General features: G+C 41.5%; 1 protein-coding gene across 3 annotated transcripts in view; it reads right to left on the bottom strand.

Annotated features, from left to right (window-relative positions):
• Positions 1-21,688, bottom strand: part of pcsk5b (proprotein convertase subtilisin/kexin type 5b) — a 319,262-nt gene that overhangs the window by 188,136 nt on the left and 109,438 nt on the right. For all 3 annotated transcript variants that reach the window (XM_059969732.1, XM_059969734.1, XM_059969733.1), the window contains exon 8: positions 7,433-7,645. In XM_059969732.1, the coding sequence (XP_059825715.1) occupies positions 7,433-7,645 (213 nt within the window). The remainder of the gene's footprint in view (positions 1-7,432; positions 7,646-21,688) is intronic.

The following is a 21,688-nucleotide window of genomic DNA, read 5'->3' as shown; positions in this document are numbered from 1 at the left end:
TCATAAATACAAGAAGGACTCAAATAGACATTGAGTATTTTACTTAAAAGTAACTTTCAACCCAACGTCTTTTTTTCGGAGTTCAAAATGTTTTTGTTGCATGCAGAAATGTAATTTCGTTTTCTCTGCAGGAGTTCATCAATTTCATAAATGCAACACATTATAGTTTGTTTATACATAGCATAAAGGCAAAAAAAACGTTGTATGCAGTGTTATTTCATTTTAAATGTCAAACGGGTTTTGCGGCTCCCAGTGTTTTCTTTTCTGTGGGAAACGGGTCCAAGTGGCTCTTTCAGTGGTAAAGGTTGCTGACCCCTGACCTAGGAGAAGCAGACAAGGAGGCAGCGTGTGCCTACAACATGTCTGGGGTGGAAACGGATGAGGGACCACCTGAACCATATTATGCCACAGTCACTGTCAAGGGCAAGGACATTAAGTTCGAGGTTGATTCAGGGGCTACTGCATCGGTCATTAGTGAAGAGACCTACAGGAGGACATGGGGATCCAACCTGCCTCCCATCAGACCATCTAAGCTCCAACTCAGGACCTATACGGGGCAGCCCACACCTCATTTAGGGGTGTTATATGTGGATATTTCGGCCGGGGGCCAGAAGGCTGAAGCCAGGCTGGTGATAGCTAAGGGCAGTGGGCCCGGTCTTCTGGGCCGTGATTAGCTTCGCAAAATCCGGCTCAACTGGCATGAAATTAAGTATGCACGCATGACAGAGGACATTCTGCAGTGGTATAGTAACGTTTTCAGGGGCGAGCTGGGTACACTGAAGGGCGTGACCGTGAAACTCTACGTCGACCCTGAGGCCACACCACGTTTTTTTAAGCCCAGGTCAGTGCCCTATGCCATGAAAGGCAAAGTTGAGGCGGAGCTGGAACGTTTACAGGGGCTGGGCATCATTGAGCCCGTCCAGTTTTCAAGGTGGGCGGCTCCTATTGTTCCAGTTTGGAAGGCGGATAAAACGGTGAGGATTTGTGGGGTCTACAAGCTTACGGTGAATCAGGTCTCTAAGCTGGAGGAGTACCCATTGCCACGGGTGGATGACCTGTTTGCGACCCTGTCAGGGGGTAAGCTGTTCACAAAGCTGGACATGAGCCACGCCTACCAACAGCTGCTGCTCGACGAGGATTCAAAGGAGTATGTCACCATCAATACACACAAGGGTTTATTCAAATACAATTGCTTGATGTTTGGAGTGGCGTCTAGCCCCGCCATTTTCCAAAGGACAATGGACTCTTTGCTGCAGGGGATTCCGCATGTAGCAGTGTATCTTGACGATATTTTGATCATGGGAGCCACGGCGGGGGAGCATCTGGCTAATTTAGAACAGAGACTCTCAGATGCAGGGCTGCGGTTGAAACGCGGAAAATGTGTGTTCCTGGCTCCGAGTGTGGCCTACCTGGGACACAAGATCACAGCTGAGGGGCTTTGCCCAGTGGAGGACAAAGTGAGAGCTATCAAGGAGGCCCCAAGCCCCAAGGGTGTCACCGAACTCAGATCATTTTTGGGCATGGTGAATTATTATGGCAAGTTTCTTCCTGACCTATTAAAGGTTTTGGCCCCACTGTATAAGCTGCTTCACAATGACACTAAGTGATGGTGGGGTGAAGAACAGCTTTCAAGAAAGTGAAAGAACTCCTGCACTCAGTGAAGTTGCTCATTCACTATGACCCAGTCAAGGAGATCACCCTTCATGCGACGCTTCGCCCTATGGAGTCTCTCACATTGTCAGCCTAACAGTATACTATCATGCACAGAGCGGGTGGGGATAATGCAAACATCGATGCGCTGAGGCGACTACCTTTACCTGAGACGCTTGTTACTACACATGTGCCTCCAGAGACTGTGTTTTCATTGGAGAGGCTGTCCGAGACACCTGCAAAGGCATCCCAGATCAAGCAATGGACAGAGAGGGACCCAGTCCTGTCTCAAGTCAAGACTTTTCGTTTACAAGGTTGGCCCAGAGGAACTGAGACTTTATGCCAAACACAAGACTGAACTGAGTCTGCTGGATGGTTGCATTCTCTGGGGGACAAAGGTCATCGTGCCTCCCCCCGGCGGTTCACAGATTGTGGAGGAAATCCATGAGACTCACCCAGGGGTGTCTCGAATGAAAGGCCTTGCAAGATCCTACATCTGGTGGCCAAGAATGGATCAGGATCTGGAGAACAAGGTAAAATCATGCACGCAATGTCAGACCAATCAGAACATGCCACCACTGGCTCCTTTGCACCCATGGGAGTGGCCAGTCTACCCCTGGTCTAGGCTACATTTGGACATTGCTGGCCCCTTTATGGGACCGATGTTTCTTGTAATGGTAGATGTGCATTCCAAATGGATCGAAGCTCACATCATGAGCAACATCACAGCCCCCTCAACCATAGACAAACTCAGGCAAGTGCTTGCAGTCCACGGGTTGCCTGACACTCTGGTCACTGATAATGGCCTGACGTTCACCAGTGAGCTGTTTGGTGAGCTCATGCGGCAGATTGGCATTCATCGCATTCGGACGGCCCCTTTCCACCCAGCCTCAAATGGTCTGGCTGAGCAGGCTGTTCAGACAGTGAAGGAAGGCCTGAAGTGGATGACAGGACTCTCAGTACCCGGCTTTCACATTTCCTGTTTAAATACCGTCTCACTCCACAGACTACGACTGCACGCACTCCAGCAGAGATACTGATGGGGTGTAGGCCTAAGTCAAGATTGGACCTGCTGCACCTGGACTCGAAGGTAAAAGTGGAGAGAAAGCAGGAAAAGCAGAAGGAGCGACATGATCAACATGCGCAAGACAGACAGTTACAACCAGATGACAATGTCTATGTGAGAAACAATCAGCAAATGCTACCTGGTGTTATTCTTAAGCAGAGTGGTCCAGTCTCCTATGTTGTTAAGCTGACTGATGGGCGTGTTTTCTGCAGACATCAGGACCATGTGTGCCTGCGTCATGATTCCGGCTCAGAGGTAGACAGTTCCACGGAGTTTCCAATGGCGAGACAGACTACCGGGGAAGCATGTCCACCAGTGACTTTGCTAGAGGGAGAGACACTGGCAGAGGGGGTAGAGTCCCCTGAAGAGGATGGACATTCTCACGCGGACAAACAGACCCCTCTCGTGTCCCCAATACCAGATCCACCCAAAACATCCTCACCAGCGGTGCCTGCTGTGTCACCGGGGATAGTGCGTAGATCACAGCGTCCTCGCAAACCTCCTGACAGACTGAATCTTTGATTGGATAGTTTCTTTTGTTGTTAGATTGAATGTTGAATTTGCCATAGATTTTTTTTAAAAAGGTGTGTTTCTGTATTGGTAACCTGATTTTAATGATTCCACTGTTTTTATGTCCCAGTTCTTCTATGTTTGGGGAATGGTGGATTTTAAAGGGGGAGAATTGTTGTAATGTGAGTATTATTAAAAGTAAGTTAATAGTAATCGGAAAGCTGTTGGTAGCAAGAGGTGGGATCCGGGGTTGGCAGGGTCTTTACTTCCGCTCTTTTTACTCCCAGTATGCATTGTATATAGTTCCTCCACCCAGGCCGCATGAGGTACCTGGAAGCCTCTGTATTGTAAATATCATCTGCTGTCCCAGATAAAGATGGTCTTTTGGCCATCAAGTTGTCGAGTGATCTTTTTGTAAAATAGAAGCTACCACAATACCCACTGGCAGGTTAATTGTAAGTTGTCTGATGAAGTGTCTAGAATTAAATTGGGAATCGCTGGGTGACGTGGTTTAAAGGGCCAGAAGGGCTTATGCCTTGCAGTATCTCGATAAATAAACACACAAGAGTACTGCAGAGGCGCAGCCACTCAAACATGCAAAGGTGCATGCATAATAGATTGCAAGTCACCACTGTATAATAACCTTACTGGCTAGATATTGAATCCCCAGTTGCAGAACCTTTAGATATCACTGACTAGATTTTGCAAGTATGCAAGTTATTTCTTGTAGTTGGATCCACCACTGCTTAACATGCAAGATGGGGCAATATTGTTAAATAACTAATACTGAACGTGACAGAACTACTAAACCTGGCATGGAGCCATTGGTTATGTAGTTGCTTAATTCTGTTTATAGCCTTCTCAATTTAGTGTTTTGTTTTTTGATCAAGATCACTCTTGTGCCTTGTCGTGGTTGGTACTTTTATGCTAGACATTCCACTTGTTTACATACAGCACCCAGTATGGGCTTCAATTTTAGTGCAGATGAAGTTGCAATTAGTTGGTTTCCTCATCAACCATTTCCAACACAAATCTAAGCTGCATGAATCATTATGTGAAGACCTTGGAGGGAATACAGAAAAAACTTCACGAAAACATCAAAGGGATGCAGGGCTTCAGGTGCATAAAAATACTGCATTTGTCGTCTTTTGAGGGAAAAAAATTGATTATTAGCAGTTTAATAAGTGTTTAAACTTATTTGATGGCTTAAGTAAAGAGAAGCTATTGCAAAGGATAGCAACCAAAGAAAACAGATTTATGGTAACTGGCCAAATAACCAGAGGGAGGATGAGGAGAATGTTTTGTAATAGGCTTGGCAAAATGCACCCTATCTGAAATGGTGGTGGAAACAGTTTCAATAACAACTCTTAAGGGGGTTGTATATATGTACCAAACAAAAAAAAATTGGGGAGCTCCCTCAAAGGTCAGGAATGACAAGATGGGCTGAAAGGCAAGCCATTGTGTTACATTTCTGCAACTGAATGTTTCTCAATACAGAAGGCAAAACTTGTAATATTTTCTGAAGATTTATTAGTTTTGCATCTGATTACAATTAAGAAGGCATTTATAAAGTACAAAGGGCAAAGAAAATTACAGCAAAACAGCAAATGCAAAAGATAGTAAAATATAAAAATAAAATGCTTGAGCTGCACTATATTCTTGTCAGCACTGCTTTATTCGCAACAACAAAAAAAATCTGGTCAGATTTCTTTTCATGTGCACACTGGCCTGCAGTGTACCTGATCCTTAGTTCAGATTTACAAATACATTTCATTTGTCCCACTCAGTCAGTAGCATCCCTCAACAGCATAACAGATTACTCTAATGATGTTGACGTATGCAGCACCCCATTCCTCCTGTTATTTTTGGAACCAAAGAAATCTCAGCAGCTACACTGCCAAGTTTCCATTTCATTGATTTCAGTAGGCAGATCTTCGGGCCGATTGGTAGACCATTTAGAGAGTAGTGACTCAATACCTTTAAATGAGGAGATGGGACAGGAAAAAAGCCGAAGCCAAAAAAAAAAGATGCATCGGTGGCTACGGAAAATGTTTGCAGAAGATAACCTTTTCCAAAGGATTAGATTGTATACTGGCTCAGTTACAAAGACTGAAATTTTTGACAAGGTCTTTCAAAGACCTCAAACTACACAAACACTAAATTTGAATTATTCATCTTTAAAATAATGTAGATGCTGAACAGGTCTGTTGCACAGATCTTATTAAACCCATCAGATGTGATAGTGAAGAAAGATTCAATGTAAGTCAGAGCAGTGGAGAAATTGCACAAACGAAGGCATCGCCACAAAAAGTGTTTGCTGTGGGGTTTCACACTGTGCTAAGTAAGGATGGCGTTCCAAGTGAACTTTGCTGAATTATCATCTCTACAACTGAGCCTAGTTCCCACAAAGATGTGCACTAATAATCACTCAAAATGTGTGCCAATAACACTCAGCATTGGTGGACAAAGTTCATTAGCAATAACCTGCTGGGATCATCTCAAGAAAGTTCTCATTCACACTAGCCAAGAAATCTGGTAGCATACTAGTGTCTGAAACAGGCTTGATTAAGTGCACTGAGAAAGATTTTTAAAAAAATACACACAAAGTAACTTTAAAATTGTTCTCTTTGAAGGCTATTTGTTGTAAATGAACAAGCCCTGAAGAAAAGTTGTAAGCTTTGATTTGCCTGTTGGCTGCCTCAATATGAGCAAACAGGACTTCACAGTGAGCTTCATCACTTCTACATTACAGAAAAGTCACCTGGGTTTACTGGACATTCAGAACCACAATCAAACATCATTTTCCATCTCCTTCCATTACTGTAACTTCTATGTATGTAAAAACTTTCGGAAATAGAAAACTGTTTGTTTTAAGAGAACGTTGCCATTTACCACCCACCCGCATAGGAGATAAATCTTCAATTCCTGGAAATTTGCAGAGAATGCCAGATTTGCAACCGCATGACCAACATCCAAACCCCTCACAATTTTAGCCAATTGAGTGATTGTCAAGAGAGTAATATGGGTCAACATGCATTAATTTCTTGCCAAAGTATAGTTCAGGAAGATAATCAGCAAAGGGAGAATTAAAGAAAAATAGTCTTTCTGCCATTCCTAAGAAATTGCTCATTTTAACTCAGACTTACTTCTGACAACAGCTGTTATCACTACACAAAATCAACAATATTAATTAGGCTCTCATCAGCTCTTGCTCATTTTTTGGACTGATATATATTTTTAATAAATAGTTTGCAACTACTACTAGACTAAATAGATTGCAACCATTACTAAACTAACCAATACATCACTATTTAAAATTGATGTACAGTATTGTATAGTAACAGTTCACTCACACTGTACTTCAAAGGTAACATCAAAGACCATTCCAAAATGAACAATGACAGCAGATTTTATTTACTTAATGGGTTGTCAGAACAAACATGTATTAATAGCTATTAAAATTGCATAACAAGTATAAAGCAGTAAGTAGCAAACAGGAGGTTTAATGAATAGCTCTTTAGAAGCCCAAACACACAAAACTGAAGCAACACACACGAGATGCTGGAGGAATTCAGCAGGTCAGACTTTCTCACTTACAATAAAACTGGATATTTCTGCACTATGCTGTTGATTACTCTGTCACTCATGTTCTTTTATTGCACCAATTTATTCATCTAGTTTACTACACAATCCAATAATCCAACAGTCCAATAATGTCCCAGGCTCTCCAATCTAGTGTTTGCTACCCAACACAGACTGGTCTCAAATGAAAAGCCCAGGTCCAATCTCAAATCAATGAAAGGAAGACATCATATCTGAACTAAAAATAGAAATGCTAGAAACTCAGCAGCTCAGAGATAGAGCTAATGGTTTAGCTCAACGATACCATTGCCATTAATTACAAAGAGTCCATGTTCAGATCTCGGGCTGCACTACCCTGCAGCAACCAAGATGCAGTGCAGCACCAAATTCAGAGTGCTGAGACCAGGCATAATGTGGAACTCTCTTTCATTTGAGTGCCTGTGCGCGCACCAATGTACTCTCTTAGTCAAATGTCTGAAGCTAAATTCTCAAGTTCTCTTGATTCTTTTCTCAATAAATTGCTTCCTGATGGCAAGCAAAGGTAGTATTATTGGTGGAAACGGGGAACATCAATTCTCCATTTAACAATTTAAGGAAGTGATGAGAAGGGAAGTTTTCACTTACAATTTTCCTGTCATAAGATTCTCCACTGCTGTAGGTTGTTGCGAGTGTTGATGAGCATTCCTCCAGGTACCAAGGCTTCTTTCCACTTTCAGCTGTGCTACTGATAGAAATGGTGTAGATACTGTTGGTATAACCATCGCAGGAACAGTGATCTCGGCTTCGGCCACCATTTCCAGAAGCCCACACGTAAATGGAACCCAATCCTCTACGTCCCTGAGAAAAGAAAAATATTGTAGCAAGATGCTCTTTTAATCAGTTGCATTGAGAGTGTTGTGCTTTCTATTCAGAGCTTACAATGCCAGGAACTAAGCAAATTTGGATTTGAAATAAATAAGTAATAATCACATTGACTGGATAAGCAGCCTTTTAGGCAAAAGCGTAGCATAGAAGAATAACTTATTTTCTGCCAAATGTCCTCATCATTTTTCTGGAGCAAACACACCTTCCTTCAGCACAATAAGGAACATTTGAATTCTCTGGGCCTGCACTCGATGGAGTTCAGAAGGATTGGAGCAGGTAGATTCTCATCTAATCCTGCTGATTATTGAAAGTGCTGGATAGAGCAGATGTAGAGAGGTTTCTATTTGCAGGAGTGCCTTGGATCCAAGGGTACAGTCTAAAAATAATGTGAAGTTAATTTAAATCTGAAATGGAGGAAATTTGTTCAGCCAGCAAGTGAAAAATCTGAGGAGTTACGCCACAGAGGGGCAAGGAGGCTGTATCGTTTGGTGTATCTAAGGCAGAGATTGATAGACTCAATGGGCTGAACGGCCTAATTCTGTTCTCGTGTCTTAGTATAATCCAATAACTTAGCCACCATTTTCTTATATAAAATAATGGAGTTCAATAGCAATACAATTAAAAAGATCTTATTTCCAGAATTTTAGAATTCTGTAATGGAAAGTCAGTAGCACAATAGAGTGAAACTGACGAATTTCAAACTGGCATAGTGCCTGCATCTAGAAAACAAACAGCATTTGACGAGGATTATTCCACAGGGATGGAGAAATGAGACAAATAGGTGAGTACCAAAGGTAAATTGCTAGAGGATACCACAAATATCTACAAATAGGAAGGTAAAACCAAACTGATAAGATGGCAGTGCACGTAGATGCAGTGACTTCTATGGGGGCAAAGGTGTTATCATCATTTTTTAAACTTGTTTTTATGATTGCAAGACCCAGCTGGACATGAAGAATTTGAAGTACCACAGGTCTGCCCCGTCAGCAAGTTGCTCTCTGACAGTGAAACTGAAGGAGCGGGACTTGCTGCAAATCATGCTGCTGCCCATGTAAGAGGGGCGTTTGAGGAGTCAGTGCGCCAAAGCAGCGTGCGGTCTAACAGTGAACGGTTGTCTTAGCTGCTTTTCTTGAGCGCAAGACCCCGTTGGACACTGTTGATGTGGAATGCTGCGAGTCTGATTCACTGGTCTATTGGCAGACAGAGAGGTCTATGCCTCAAGTCATGTTGCTGACCCAGGACAGCCAGAGGCAGAGTCGAGCCACTTCACTCGAGTGCCGGAGGCGGTGTGGCGCAGCATACACGCAGGGGTTGGTGCTGCCCTCCAGTGTGTGCTCGGCAGAAGAGAAGCCAGACTGCTGCAACATCTCTGGACTTGTTGACTTCTTTTCTGTGATTATTTTACTACCATCTTATATGTTCTTGTTATCTTATCTGTTCTATATGTGCCTTGTGCTGTGTATGACTGTTGGCACCTCAGCCGTTTCGTTTGGCTATATTCATAACTGAATACAGTTTAATTGTAACTGAACTTGAAATGCTTGCAAGGGTTGCTCCAGTTACACATGCATTGACAAACAGGAGGCCAGTGCTGGTCTCTGCAGTTGAATCTTGGAAGAGTGTGGTGTTTGCAGCTATACCAAATGTTTCAGAAACCGCAGTGGCACCATGATAGAGGAGCAGTGAGTGTGACACTATTACAGCTCAGGATGGAACTCAAGTCCACATTCCATGGGGAGGAGTCTGTACGTCCTTCCCTGTGGAATGAGGGGGCTTTCCTCTGGGTTCTTGGATTTCCTCCCACAGTCCAAAGGTGTACCAATTATTAGGTTAATTGGTTATTTAAATTGTCTCATGATTAGGCTAGATTAAAACAGGGTTTGCTGGCTGGTTCGGCCTACTCCGTGCCGTATCTCAATAAAATAAACGTCAATGATGGGAAAGTGCAATTTTACATTCTTAAAGTCACATATCTCAAAATAATGTTGATGTGATTTTTCAGTTTCAGTATTATATAAAGGTGCAGGAAACTGATGAGATTCAGACACGAACTTCCAGAACAAGTTGGCACAAATTTTGCAGAGGATGGCGATGTACAATTAGAGAGAGGTTGCAGAGATTGAGATGAAGGCTGGCTGACTAGACAGGTGAGGGTGGTGGATATGAAGGAGGGAAGGTAACTGCCTAGGAAAATAAACCAAGACTCAGCCAACATGGAAGACAGAAAGGAAAATCAGGGCTGATATTGTATGTCTGAAGTAGAAAGTAGATTTAAAGGATGACATGAGTTTAGTCAGCCTGGCCTTGGAGGAAAAGAAACCCGATCATTTCAGGCTCTTTCTTATTGAGATTAAGGTGTTTGTAGTGTAATAAAGACTTGAATTTTCTTGACATTCAGTGACGATCCTGGAATATCATCAGTTTTGGCTGATGAGAGCAGGGCTTAATAAAGCTTTGTGCAGACTTTAAATATCAGCACTTGCATTCTCACTATAAGTGCTCCCTGATTTGTCAAATCCTTCCAGCATTTCCTGTGTCTGTGAAAGATAAACATCACTTGCGCTCTGAATAAACCGCACTGCAGAGCAGTGAGAAGGAGCAAGTCAGAAACTCAATGAGATTCCATCACCAATTACTATTTGTACAGGGTGCAGAGTTAGAAAACTGGAAAAAAAAAGCAGAAGGAAAATAGTATTTGGTAAAATGCTCATCATTATTTACTACCACTTCTGTCACTGCACACATCTGAAGGATGAGCAAGCATTAAGGACTTGTTCAATCAGATGATTTGCAGTATTTGAGATGGTCATACAACCCCCCACCCCCCCCCCCCCACAACATCCAAACACTATCAGTATTGGAAGTATTAAATATATTGGCAGAACAGATAATCCAGCAGGTGGGCAGCACTGCTCCTGGTAGGAATGACAGGGTGCAGTGCGACCTAGGTATGATTAGAAGAGACTTGTTTACCGAATATATTGGCCTCAAGTAAACTTATCTTTGCCATGGCTCAGACAAAACCCACTGCTGAGGAGATGCATGCGAATCAGTGCATTCCTGACTCAGTGCACTAAGGGCGGAATTTCAGAATTCGCTAGAAGTCAGATGCAGAGCTTCTGCACCGTCTCTGGAACAGAGATGGGGAATGGCTCCACGTCACCCAAAGAGTTAAACACACATAACCAGATCCTCAGCTTCACAACAGCTATTGCCAACACACATCTTGTACACCCTATTTAACTAATACCCTAAACCTGGATAAGGAAGGGAAATAAAAGCCAAGGATTTTATTTTGATTAATATTCACAGTTTAAAATTGTCAAAGTGCAAAACTATGCAATTATTTGGTCTTTTTTTTAACTATTTTAAACATCACTGGGTATCAGTTATTTAGGAATAACTTGACACCTCATACAGCCAAAGGCATTTTCACCAGTGTTCTGCTGCTGAAGTCCTGATTTCCACTTGAAGACTACAGCTAGGACCACAAAGAATTTTGCTTTAATTAGACCAGCAAAAGGTTAGTGTGACTATGGGGATTTGTAATTGGGAAATCAAATGCAAATCAGGTTGAGCATTATTTGGACCAATATAGATGCACTAAATGTTCCCCATTTTGAGGACGATTTAAAGTAGCTTATTCCCAAGTAGAAAATCTTCAGACATCTCAGACAAATAATCAGAAATTGTCAAAGAATACATAATAAAATAATGAATCTGGCCTATATTTAGTGTGTGGGACAAAGCATGGATAATGGAAGCGACAGCTAGGCCTGTGGGTGGCTAAGTTACTGGTTCTGCTTTAACAGAGAAGCAACTTGGGTGTTGTTAGTGAAATATATTGTCTAGTGTGCATCTTATTTCTGACAGAAGAGTGTTTATGGCCATCACAGAGCCAAGGTGCATTGTCCTGACACTGCCAGCCTTCATCCCAGAGAGCATCGAAACTCATACAGTCAAAATCTATAACAAAATGACAATCAATATATTCAATCAAGCTGATGCAAAATGAAGCTCCTTCACACCAAATTAATGCAGACATTCCTTCCAGGCCATCACTGCATCAACCCCATACCACCAACACACCCCCCCTCCCCACGTTCAAGCTGTACTTCCACCAGCTGATAAGCTTAAAATACATTCGCTATTAATCTGTAACATTAGTGCATGAACATACTTTATTTGCTGATAAAGCATTTATATTGAAGCTGAAAATTCTATGAAAGTTGAAAAGTAAATCATGATTCATTTCTGTGATAAAATACAGTATCGACAAAATGACTGAAAAATTAAATCATTACAGATTAAAGATGACAAATCAGATATGACAAAAATAAACATCTCCACCATGAAAATAACAATTGTATGTGAATTGCTGCTGCAGTCAATATGACAGCTGGACTTGGCTAATACAGTTGATCAAAACAACTCTGCCTCACTTCTGAACATCAATGACAGAGGGTTTTTATTCCATCCTTTCATTATAACTGAAGTTCAAGGGCAAGAGGTGAAAGGACACTGTGCTAACTGCATCAGCAAAAGGAATTTACCTACAAATATGAAAGAGCTATTCTGGTAGGAAAAGAGAAAGATTAGTTACTGTGTGAAAAGCAGGCTCAACTTCCAAAAGAAAATGAACATGTGGTTGTTTGAATCAATATTATGGTGCTCCAGAAGGGAGTGGTCAGCAGCCTGCCCCGGCATTCCTAACGACTAGCACTGTTTATTGTTCTTGTGTTAAAATGCTTCGGTGGGATTATGGTGGGAAGTTCAAGTTCATTCTCGTTGTATTTTCGCTCGAATTATACAGTTACTTGCATGTGTGTGTTTGTGTGGGTCACCTTGACTGTAACAGGGGTGTGTAATAATCACCTCCCCCATCTATACGTGACTGAGTGGGTACACTCCCCAGGCCATAGCACCCGGTCTATTTTTGTGTACGTCGCAATAAAAATTGCTGTTGAGCTAACCGAGCTTTTCTCTCCTGTTATCATGTACCAAGTGCGTGCCACAGTATGTAATGTTTGAGTGCCTCTACATCTTACAGTACAATTCATTGAGTACAAGATGTAGTTCTTTGGCCCATCAGGTCCAAGCTGTCACACTAGAGCAGGGATTTCCAACCTTTATGGCATGGACCAATACCCTTCAGCAAGCGGTCTATGGACCCTAGACTGGGAACCCCTGCCCTAGAGTAATTCCTCATCATTTCACAATCTTATAGAGAATTTCCAGTTTTTTTTTGTATGAATTGTCAAGATTTGTGGTTCTCTGTTTATATATACTAGCCTAATATTATATTATACATGATTTTGACAGTGTATATCCTTTTTGTTGTTTGTACACTTATTGCATTATGTATTTGATATAACTTCTGCTCTAATTTGCATCTATTCATAATTTTTTAAAATCAATAAAAAAGATTGAAAATGAAAAACCATTTCACAGTGTGCCTCTCTCCCTCAACTTCCACTTGATTGTTTTAGTTATATTTGAAGAATCAAGTAATCTATCAGAGCATCTTCAGGACTTGAGGAACCCAACACAGTTACAGAGAAAATATGCAAAGTATGCAAAGACCTAAGCCAAGTTATTTTGCATGAGCTTTAAGGTTACAACACTTCCTGTTGAATCACCGTCACCGTGTTACATGTCCGGAAATTAACAGTGCAACTCTTGAATGAGCTCCATGGAAGAATTTTAATGGAAAATCAATTGATTTGGCCTTTAAAGTTTACTACCTCCCTTCAAGGCTCGAAGTGCATTCATGTTTTTGAGGCCTCAGAAGTTGAATTAACCTGGAGGCCTTGACCCAATTTACATGAGTTGCCTTCTTGACCCACTGCAGATCTTCTTGCAAAGATTGCTATCAAAGTTCAAAGTACATTATCAGAGTATGCATATATTACACAACCTTGAGATTCTTCTGCTTAACAGGCAGCCAAAAAACAAACGAGAGATTCCCATTTTTAAAAAAAAGACCAACACCGAATACAGAGCCCTCCTGGACTTAGAATCAGTGATAATGGAAAAAAAATGAACTATATTTGCAAATCAGGAGGGTGGGAAATTTGAAGGAGAACCTGGGTCAATGATGGTTCTACTCATGGACTTCTGCGCTGTCTTTCTTGGTGGTTGAGACTGCAAGTTTGGGAGTTGCTTTTGAAGTAGCCAAGCTGAGTAATTGTAATGCACTATTTAGATTAGTCACATTGCAGATGTGGTGGTGGATGAAATTAATTTTTAGTGTGGTTGATGTGGTACTAACCAAATTAACTCCTTTGCCCTGGATAATGTCAAGCTTCTTCAGTGTTGCTAGAGCTGTGCTCAGCCATGCACATGGAGAGAAGCTGACATGGTGGAATGTGTTAGAATGTGTCATTCACTACAGGAGACCCAGCTTCTGATCTGCTCTTGCAGCAATGGTATTATGTAGATAATATGGTTGACTGTCTGGTCAATGGTGACCCAGAGCTTTGAACCCAAGGTTCACCACCACTGAGCATGGGAACATTCTTAAACCACCTGAAAATAGCTTAAATATCAAGTACAATTTGGAATTGGACCACAGAATTTGTTTGATCAGTTTGTTGTGAGATCACTTGCTCTACCTATTGCTTTCAGATTGTAAAATCAGCAGAATTCCAGTTAGAATTTGTACCCAGTCCATTATGCCTCCTTCACAAAATAATTGGAAAAGTATCATTTACCCATCATTGCATTCGAGTATTTCACTTAAAGAAATCAATAAAATTGTACAAGTTCAGTATAAATAGATCAACTTTGCAACATTTCAGAGATGTGCTGCATTTGAATCCTGGCATATTTGACACCTTGCTTCGCATTTCTGTAATCTTATAAATTTCACTGCTGACATAAATATTAAAAAAAATAAGGAGAGGACTGTCACGTTCTTTTTTTCCCCTCAAGCCAATCATTACATAACCTTGATGCTCTCAGTTCATGGGCAATGTTGAAACAAGCTCCTTGCCTGCCTGAATAGCTAACAATATCAAGCTGGCCAATACCTTCGCTGTACCCTGGCACGGAGCCAGGACTTACTGCAACTTAAGCATAATAGCAGTCATATGTATGCAAATACTACACGATTGCTGTCATTAACTCTGGCAACTGCACAACAAAAATGGCAACAGATCATTAAAATTGAAGCTTCACCTTTGAATTTTACATACGCTTCAGTACCACTGAAAACGAGACACCCCCCCACCACCCCCAGCTTTCCCCACGATTGAGCCAAGAACTCTCATACTCAAGTCAGCAGTTTGTAGTTTAGTACCACTCCGAAGGGCTAAGCACAAATAAAAACACACGTGCTGCTGGCATCCCACTACAGTGATGAAGTAGTCTGGTAGCTTCTATCTGGAAGCTCATCTGCCCTGTCAGGTTAAATTTTGGGCGGAGGGGTGGGGAGAAATGGCACTTTGTCAGAGTCGAGGAGTTTTACTGGCCAATATTTATTCTTTACTCAATGTTATGAAGACCAGATGATCTGTTTTTACTTTTGGAGCATACCAGATGTTTGCAAATTAGATGCCATATTTTTCACAAAATAGCCGTGGGTATTACACAGGCCAGATCAATTATACCTCAACAAAACTGGAATCAACAACCATGCAGGAGGTTGGTGTGAGCTGAGGGGCAGCAGGGGAATGAAGAGAGGCTCAGAATGGGGATGGGATAGGATGGCAGCACTAAAGAGGAGGAAGGTGCCAAAAGGTCTGGGAGAGATAATCAGTGCCAAAACAAGAACTAGCCTGGTTCTACAAAATGCCTGAGAGAGTACAAGGAAGATGACTGACTGTTTACAGTATGCAAACTCAAAAGGCAAGTTCAGCAAGGTTATTGGGCCGCAGAAGCATTTAACCATATGGAATGTTAACAGGAACTTCACTTTAATTCCCGGAAAAGGATCTGAACATTTCTGAATACATTAAAGAAAAATAAAAAGGGAAGGAGGGGCAATGGTACGGTTGATGTGAGAAAGTATTGCAGTGTTGGAGAGGTCTACAATGATCAAAAGTCAAACTAGAGGCAATTATGTAACCGATCTATAGGTCAACATTCCTTGGGTAGGATATAGAGGAGCAAATTTGCAGACTAATTGCAGAGATATGCAAAATCCAGAGGACTGAAAGGGGGATATCAACTATCCTAATATAGAACATAGAAGTTTATAGCACATTACAGGCCCTTCGGCCCACAAAGTTGTGCTGACCATGTAACCTACTCTTGAAACTGCCTAGAATTTCTCTAGTGCATAGCCCTCTATTTTGCTAAGCTACATGTAGCTATCTAAGAGGCTCTTAAAAGACCCCATTGTATCCACTTCCATCACTGCTGCTGGCCGTGCATTCCACGCACCCACCACTGTGTGAAAAACTTACTCCTGACATTCCCTCAGTACCTATTTCCTAGCCCCTTAAAACTATGCCCCCTCATTTTAACTATTTCAGCCCTGGGATATAGCCTCTGGCTATCCACACGATCAATGCCTCTCATCATCTTATACACCTCTATCAGGTCACCTCTCATCCTCCATTGTTCCTTGACAACAAGCACACTCAACCTGTTCTCATAACGTATTCCCTCCAATCCAGGCAACATTCTGTAGATCTCCACTGCACTCTCTCTATAGTATCAACATCCTTCCTGTAGTGAGGTGACCAGAACTGAGCAAAATACTCCAAGTGGGTTTTGATCAGGGTCCTATATAGCTGTAACATTACCTCTTGGCTCTTGAACTCAGTCCAACGGTTGATGAAGGCCAATGCACACCTTATGCCTTCTTAACAACACTGTCAACCTGCATAGCAACTTTGAGTGTCCTATTGACACAGACCACAAAACCTCTCAGATTCTCATACTGCCATGTGTCCTACCATTTATATTATAATCTGTCTTCGAATTGAACCATATCTACCAAAATGAACCACTCCACACTTATCCGGGTTGAAGTTCATCTGCTACTTCTCAGCCTAGTTCTGCATCCTATCGATGTCCGGCTTGTAACTTCTGACAACCCTCCAGACTATCCACAACAACCCCAACCTTTGTCACCAGCAAATTTACAAACTTCTACTTCTTCATCCAGGTCACTTATAAAAATCACAAAGAGGAGGGGTCCCCAAACAGATCCCTGCAGAACTCCACTGGTCACCGACCTCCATGCAGATTATGAACCATCTACAACCACCCTTTGCCTTCTGCTGGCAACCCAAATCTGGATGCACAAAGCAAGGTCTCCTTGTATCTCATGCCACCTTACTTTCTGAAGGAGCCTTGCAAAGGGAGCCTTATCAAATGCCTTACTGAAATCCATATACACTACATCCACTGCTCTACCTTCATCAATGTGTTTTGTTATACCCTCAAAGAGTTCACTCAGGCTTGTAAGGCACACACCTGCCCTTGACAAAGCCATGCTGACTATCCCTAATAGTCAGGGATAGCAATGACAAAGGGGTAAAGTGAGTATTTACAAAGCATATGAAGGAGAACCTCCTCGATTTCTGTCAAATGAGTCAGGCTAAGTATCAAAGTATCTAGTTACACAATTAAAACATCAAAGTTTATCAATGATACCTACCAAATGGGAAATAGAACACACCAAGACACAATATATTTGAAAAAGCACCATTTTCAATGACCAAAACAGATTCAGCAGAGATTAATTGGAATTAAAGCTTGACAAGCAAAAATTTGATAGAAAAATACGATCGGTAATAGACCATTCCATCATTCCAGCCTTCAATGTGATCACGGGTCATCATCTTCCCACTCTTCCCCACAATCTTTGAAGTAACCATAAAACATAGGAGCAGAATTGGGCCTTTTGGCCCACTGAGAGTCTGCTCTCAGTGAGGTCTTGGCTGATTCTTTTTCCCCCCTCCTCAGCCCCACTCCCCGGCCATCTTCCTGTAACCCGTGATACCATGGCCAATCAAGAACCTACCAATCTCTGCCTTACACACACTCAATGACAAGGCCTCCACAGCTACCTGTGGTAATAAATTCACCACAAGTGAGAGGGTTTTTAAGGTGGAGAAGCTCCTAGAGACCAGGTACGTTGCTGTAAAGGGAAAAAGTTGTTTGACCAAAAAGACAGGAATTAGAGATAACAGAATAAAATCCTGTAATACACTACATTGCTAGCATTTGGGTGGATAACATGTTCAGAGAAGTTTAAAAAAATCAAATGAAGGACCATCAAAGGATGAGAAAAGAGAAGCAGCAAATAGAAGGAAATCCAAGGATACTCTTTTGGACCATGCACAAGAAAAGGGTTGCAAGAGAGGAGGTGTGGTAATCAGATTCCAAATAGGAGACCTATTCGTGAAACAAGAACACGACTGAGGTGTTAATCGGCATTCTCCATGAAGCAATGCTCTACTGGAGTTTTATCAAAGGAAACTGCACATAGTCGAGATACTGGATACTCCATAAATCAATAAAAGGTATGATTTTAAAAGCTAACTGACTTCAATTTGGATACATCACCTGGTCTAGATACAGGGTGTCCCCAAGTTACAAGCGTCCGACTTATGAAAAACTTGTGCTTATGAGCGGCCTGCTCTAAAGCCTAGTATATTAAAAATATGTTGGCTCGAGGAAGGAGAACACCATCCACCATTTTAAGTCAGATCATGTTGCCATTAACATTGTGTTGAGTGTGTAACTTTGTATCTGGCTTAAATTTTTCTTAGCGAGATTCACCTTTTCCAGTCAGCACCGCCCCCATTTGTCCCATTTAACCTGTCTCTGTGCAGGTGGACTTTAGGACCAGGGGGAGCTCAGAACCTGCCACCTGCGACTGCTGCTGAAGCTGCAGTGTTTCTGTTCTGTTGACAGAAAACGATCACGTTTGAAAATAAAGTGGAAATAATAAAGCGATCAGAAAGAGGTGAAACGCCATTGGTCATTGGAAAAGCATTAGGCTACAGTCGGTCAACAATCGGAACAATTTTAAAGAATAAAGTGAGAGTAATGGGGGATGGGAAAGGCCCTGCCCTGATTAAAGGTACAATTGTTACTAAGCAACACAGTGGTTTAATCATTGAAATACTCAGTTTCTTATATGTTTTATATGCATAGAAAGGTAAAATATATACTAAGACAAACATTTGACTGACTGATGCTAAATAATACCAGATGTACCTGTTCCGATTTACGTACAAATCCAACTTAAAGACGAACTTAGGAACGGAACTCGCTCGTGACTGGGGGACATGCTGTGCATTGCATCTGAGCTCACTAAGAGAAGCAGTGAAATAATTAGCAGAAGTCACAGATAGAAATCTTCCAAATACCTCATACATTTTAATGCCCAAGGACTGGAAGACTGCAGATATTAAAATGAGCTAAGAATACAGCCAGTGTTTACAAACTGATCAATTAAACCTCAAGGTAGGATAACATCTGGAAACAATCATCTATTGTGTATGTATTATTGATTAGAGAAAGCGAGCTTGGATTTATTAGAAGTAAATTGTGTATTTTCTGATGAAGTGGAGCTAGGCTTGGCATGGTGCATATGGCTTGGCCTAATAACAGAATAGTGAGCAATAGCAGAAAGTTGTTTCTTGATCGAGCAAAATGTATAAATGGGATTTTCTTGGAATCAGTACAAGGGCCACTGATTTTCTGAATGCAAGGTATGCACAAGGCAAAATGTCCAAATCTGTAGATGTAAATGTTCCATTTGTGCTCATACTAGCGTTTATAAAATGTCCTTGTTCTCCATGGCAACATAGTATGGAGCAGAGTAATATAATAATGGACTTTCTTCTCCAGCCATTGGCTTTTTCCACTTATCACTTCCTAGCTTCCTATTTCATCCACTCCCCCCCACCTCCAATCCTCTAACGAAGGCTGGCTATTGATCACCAGTCTCCTCCTCCTGTAGGCAATTATCAGTTCTTTGATTTTGGCAATGTTGAGTAATATGTTGTTGTTGTTGTTGAACTCCAGCATTAAAAAAGCACATTGCAAGAGGAATTAATCTGGGTTGAGAATGAAAAGCAAAAGCTCAATTTGCTCATATACAGATTTAGATATAGAAAACTATTTTGCAATACTGTTAATTCAAAAGTTTGTTCTATTAGAGCATTAGGATGACCCAAGACTCTGAAAAGTGCATGTAAATATTGGTCTCACCCTCTATCAGATCTTAAGTTCCTCATTAGTGTCGTATTAAAGACAGCAGCTACTTAGAGAATATTTAGAACCAGACTAATCACTTCATTGCACTTTAAATCTCTGAGAACCAACTGTTCTATAAACTTGCCAACCCCACTAATATCTAAAAACAAATCCCTGCATTCCCTTTATTTGTTGACCCTCTTTCCATACGTTTCTAGCATTTGCCATTTCAATGAATTGATACCTAAAAACCCCAATTTCAGTTTCTGCCCCATCTTCAGATGCCAAGACTAAAAGTTAACACTGCCCAAACTAAGATACAACAACCTGAGCAGTCACTTTACTTTGAGAAAATAATTTGTCCTCTGCTCGACTGTTATCCTTAAAATTATGCACCTCAGTTTTAATCTTTTGGGTAAAACAAAGTAATCAGTATAAGCTTTGTGAACTCTCGCAGAAATAATTTTAACATGTTTACTGTGCATTTTAGTTTAAAGTAGTGGCCATATCCCTCCATCTCTCTACAAGCAATGCTGATCAAACCCAAGAAACAGGTCAGGGAGCAACTGTGGGAGGGAAAGAAACGCTGACATTTCAGGTCAAATCCAGGAAGCAGTTTAATAGTTCTCTTTTGGCTCAAAACCGTACCACGAGTAGAAATCAAAATAGTGCACAGTTCGCCAAGTGCAATCTTAGCATATCTCCGAATGTTGTAGGGAGGATTTTATTTGCTTGCCCTTTAAAATAATCAGCAAGCATAGAATTAATAGCTTGCTTACATCCAAGTGACTTTTTTAACATCCCTTCTGAACATTAACATTGAATTGTTCTTTGTTATTAAAGATAAATGTTTTTCCATCCTTCCTACCAAAAGCACAACTTCCTTTTTCTCTCTTCTTTAGTCATGACCATTCACACCTTTGGATTTCCAGCATCAGCAGATTGTCTTGTAAATGGTATCACAAACACCTATTCTAGACCCACTTTTTTAAAAAAATCAATTTCATTATTGGCCAATTCCATTGAATTGATAATATCTTTGTTATTCAAACATTCCTGCTCTTCAACCAGTTTTGCAAATGACCTGCTAACAGCTCCAAGTGGTTCTATTTTACATTCCAGATGCCAGTGTCTATTCTTTCTTTTTAAGAAGTTATTATGGGAGCCAAAAACTGGGAAGAACATGATCACAAACAAGAGAAAATCTGCAGACGCTGCAAATCCAAGCAATACACACAAAATGCTAGAGAAACCCAATAGGCTGACCAGCATCTATGGAGACAATTGATGTGTTGGGCCAAGACCCTTCATCAGGGCTGAAGAAAGCCGAGGAGATCATAGTCACATCTGTGCAGTACTCTCGGGGCTGCTGTATTTGATACAAGTCTGGCCACCACCCACCTGCTCCTCCTCCAGTTTAGAAATCACAAATTGTTTTCAGTTGATATGGGGATCCAAGATGGAGCAAGTCAAGTGGGTCACAATGCACATGACCCTGAACAAAGGACAAAAATGTACTCAATGTTACCCTCACCCTCATGACCACCTTCATGTGTAGCTACGACAAGGTTTGTGTGGAATTTAATGGGCACCAGGTACCATCGCGTGCTATGGTTCCATTTGCCCCTAATGTTGCAAAGGATGGGCCCTGTTGCTGTGCAATGTCCCAGTCAACTAGATAATGCTGCACCATCTATCCTTCATTAAAAAGCTCTTTCATGCCAGTGGTCAGCACAGTATGCCCTGCAGACAGGCTTGGTGGACACAGAGGTGTGGTTCATGAGCAGACAGTCCAGAGCATCTGGCAGAACATCTCATCACCAGACCTCACTGACAGGTACTCAGAGCCTGTCT

This window comes from Hypanus sabinus, chromosome 5, assembly GCF_030144855.1.
Source record: "Hypanus sabinus isolate sHypSab1 chromosome 5, sHypSab1.hap1, whole genome shotgun sequence".
Classification (NCBI taxonomy): Eukaryota; Metazoa; Chordata; class Chondrichthyes; order Myliobatiformes; family Dasyatidae; genus Hypanus; species Hypanus sabinus.
Note: the sequence above shows the minus strand (reverse complement) of the source record. Positions and strands in the feature narration are given on the sequence as shown.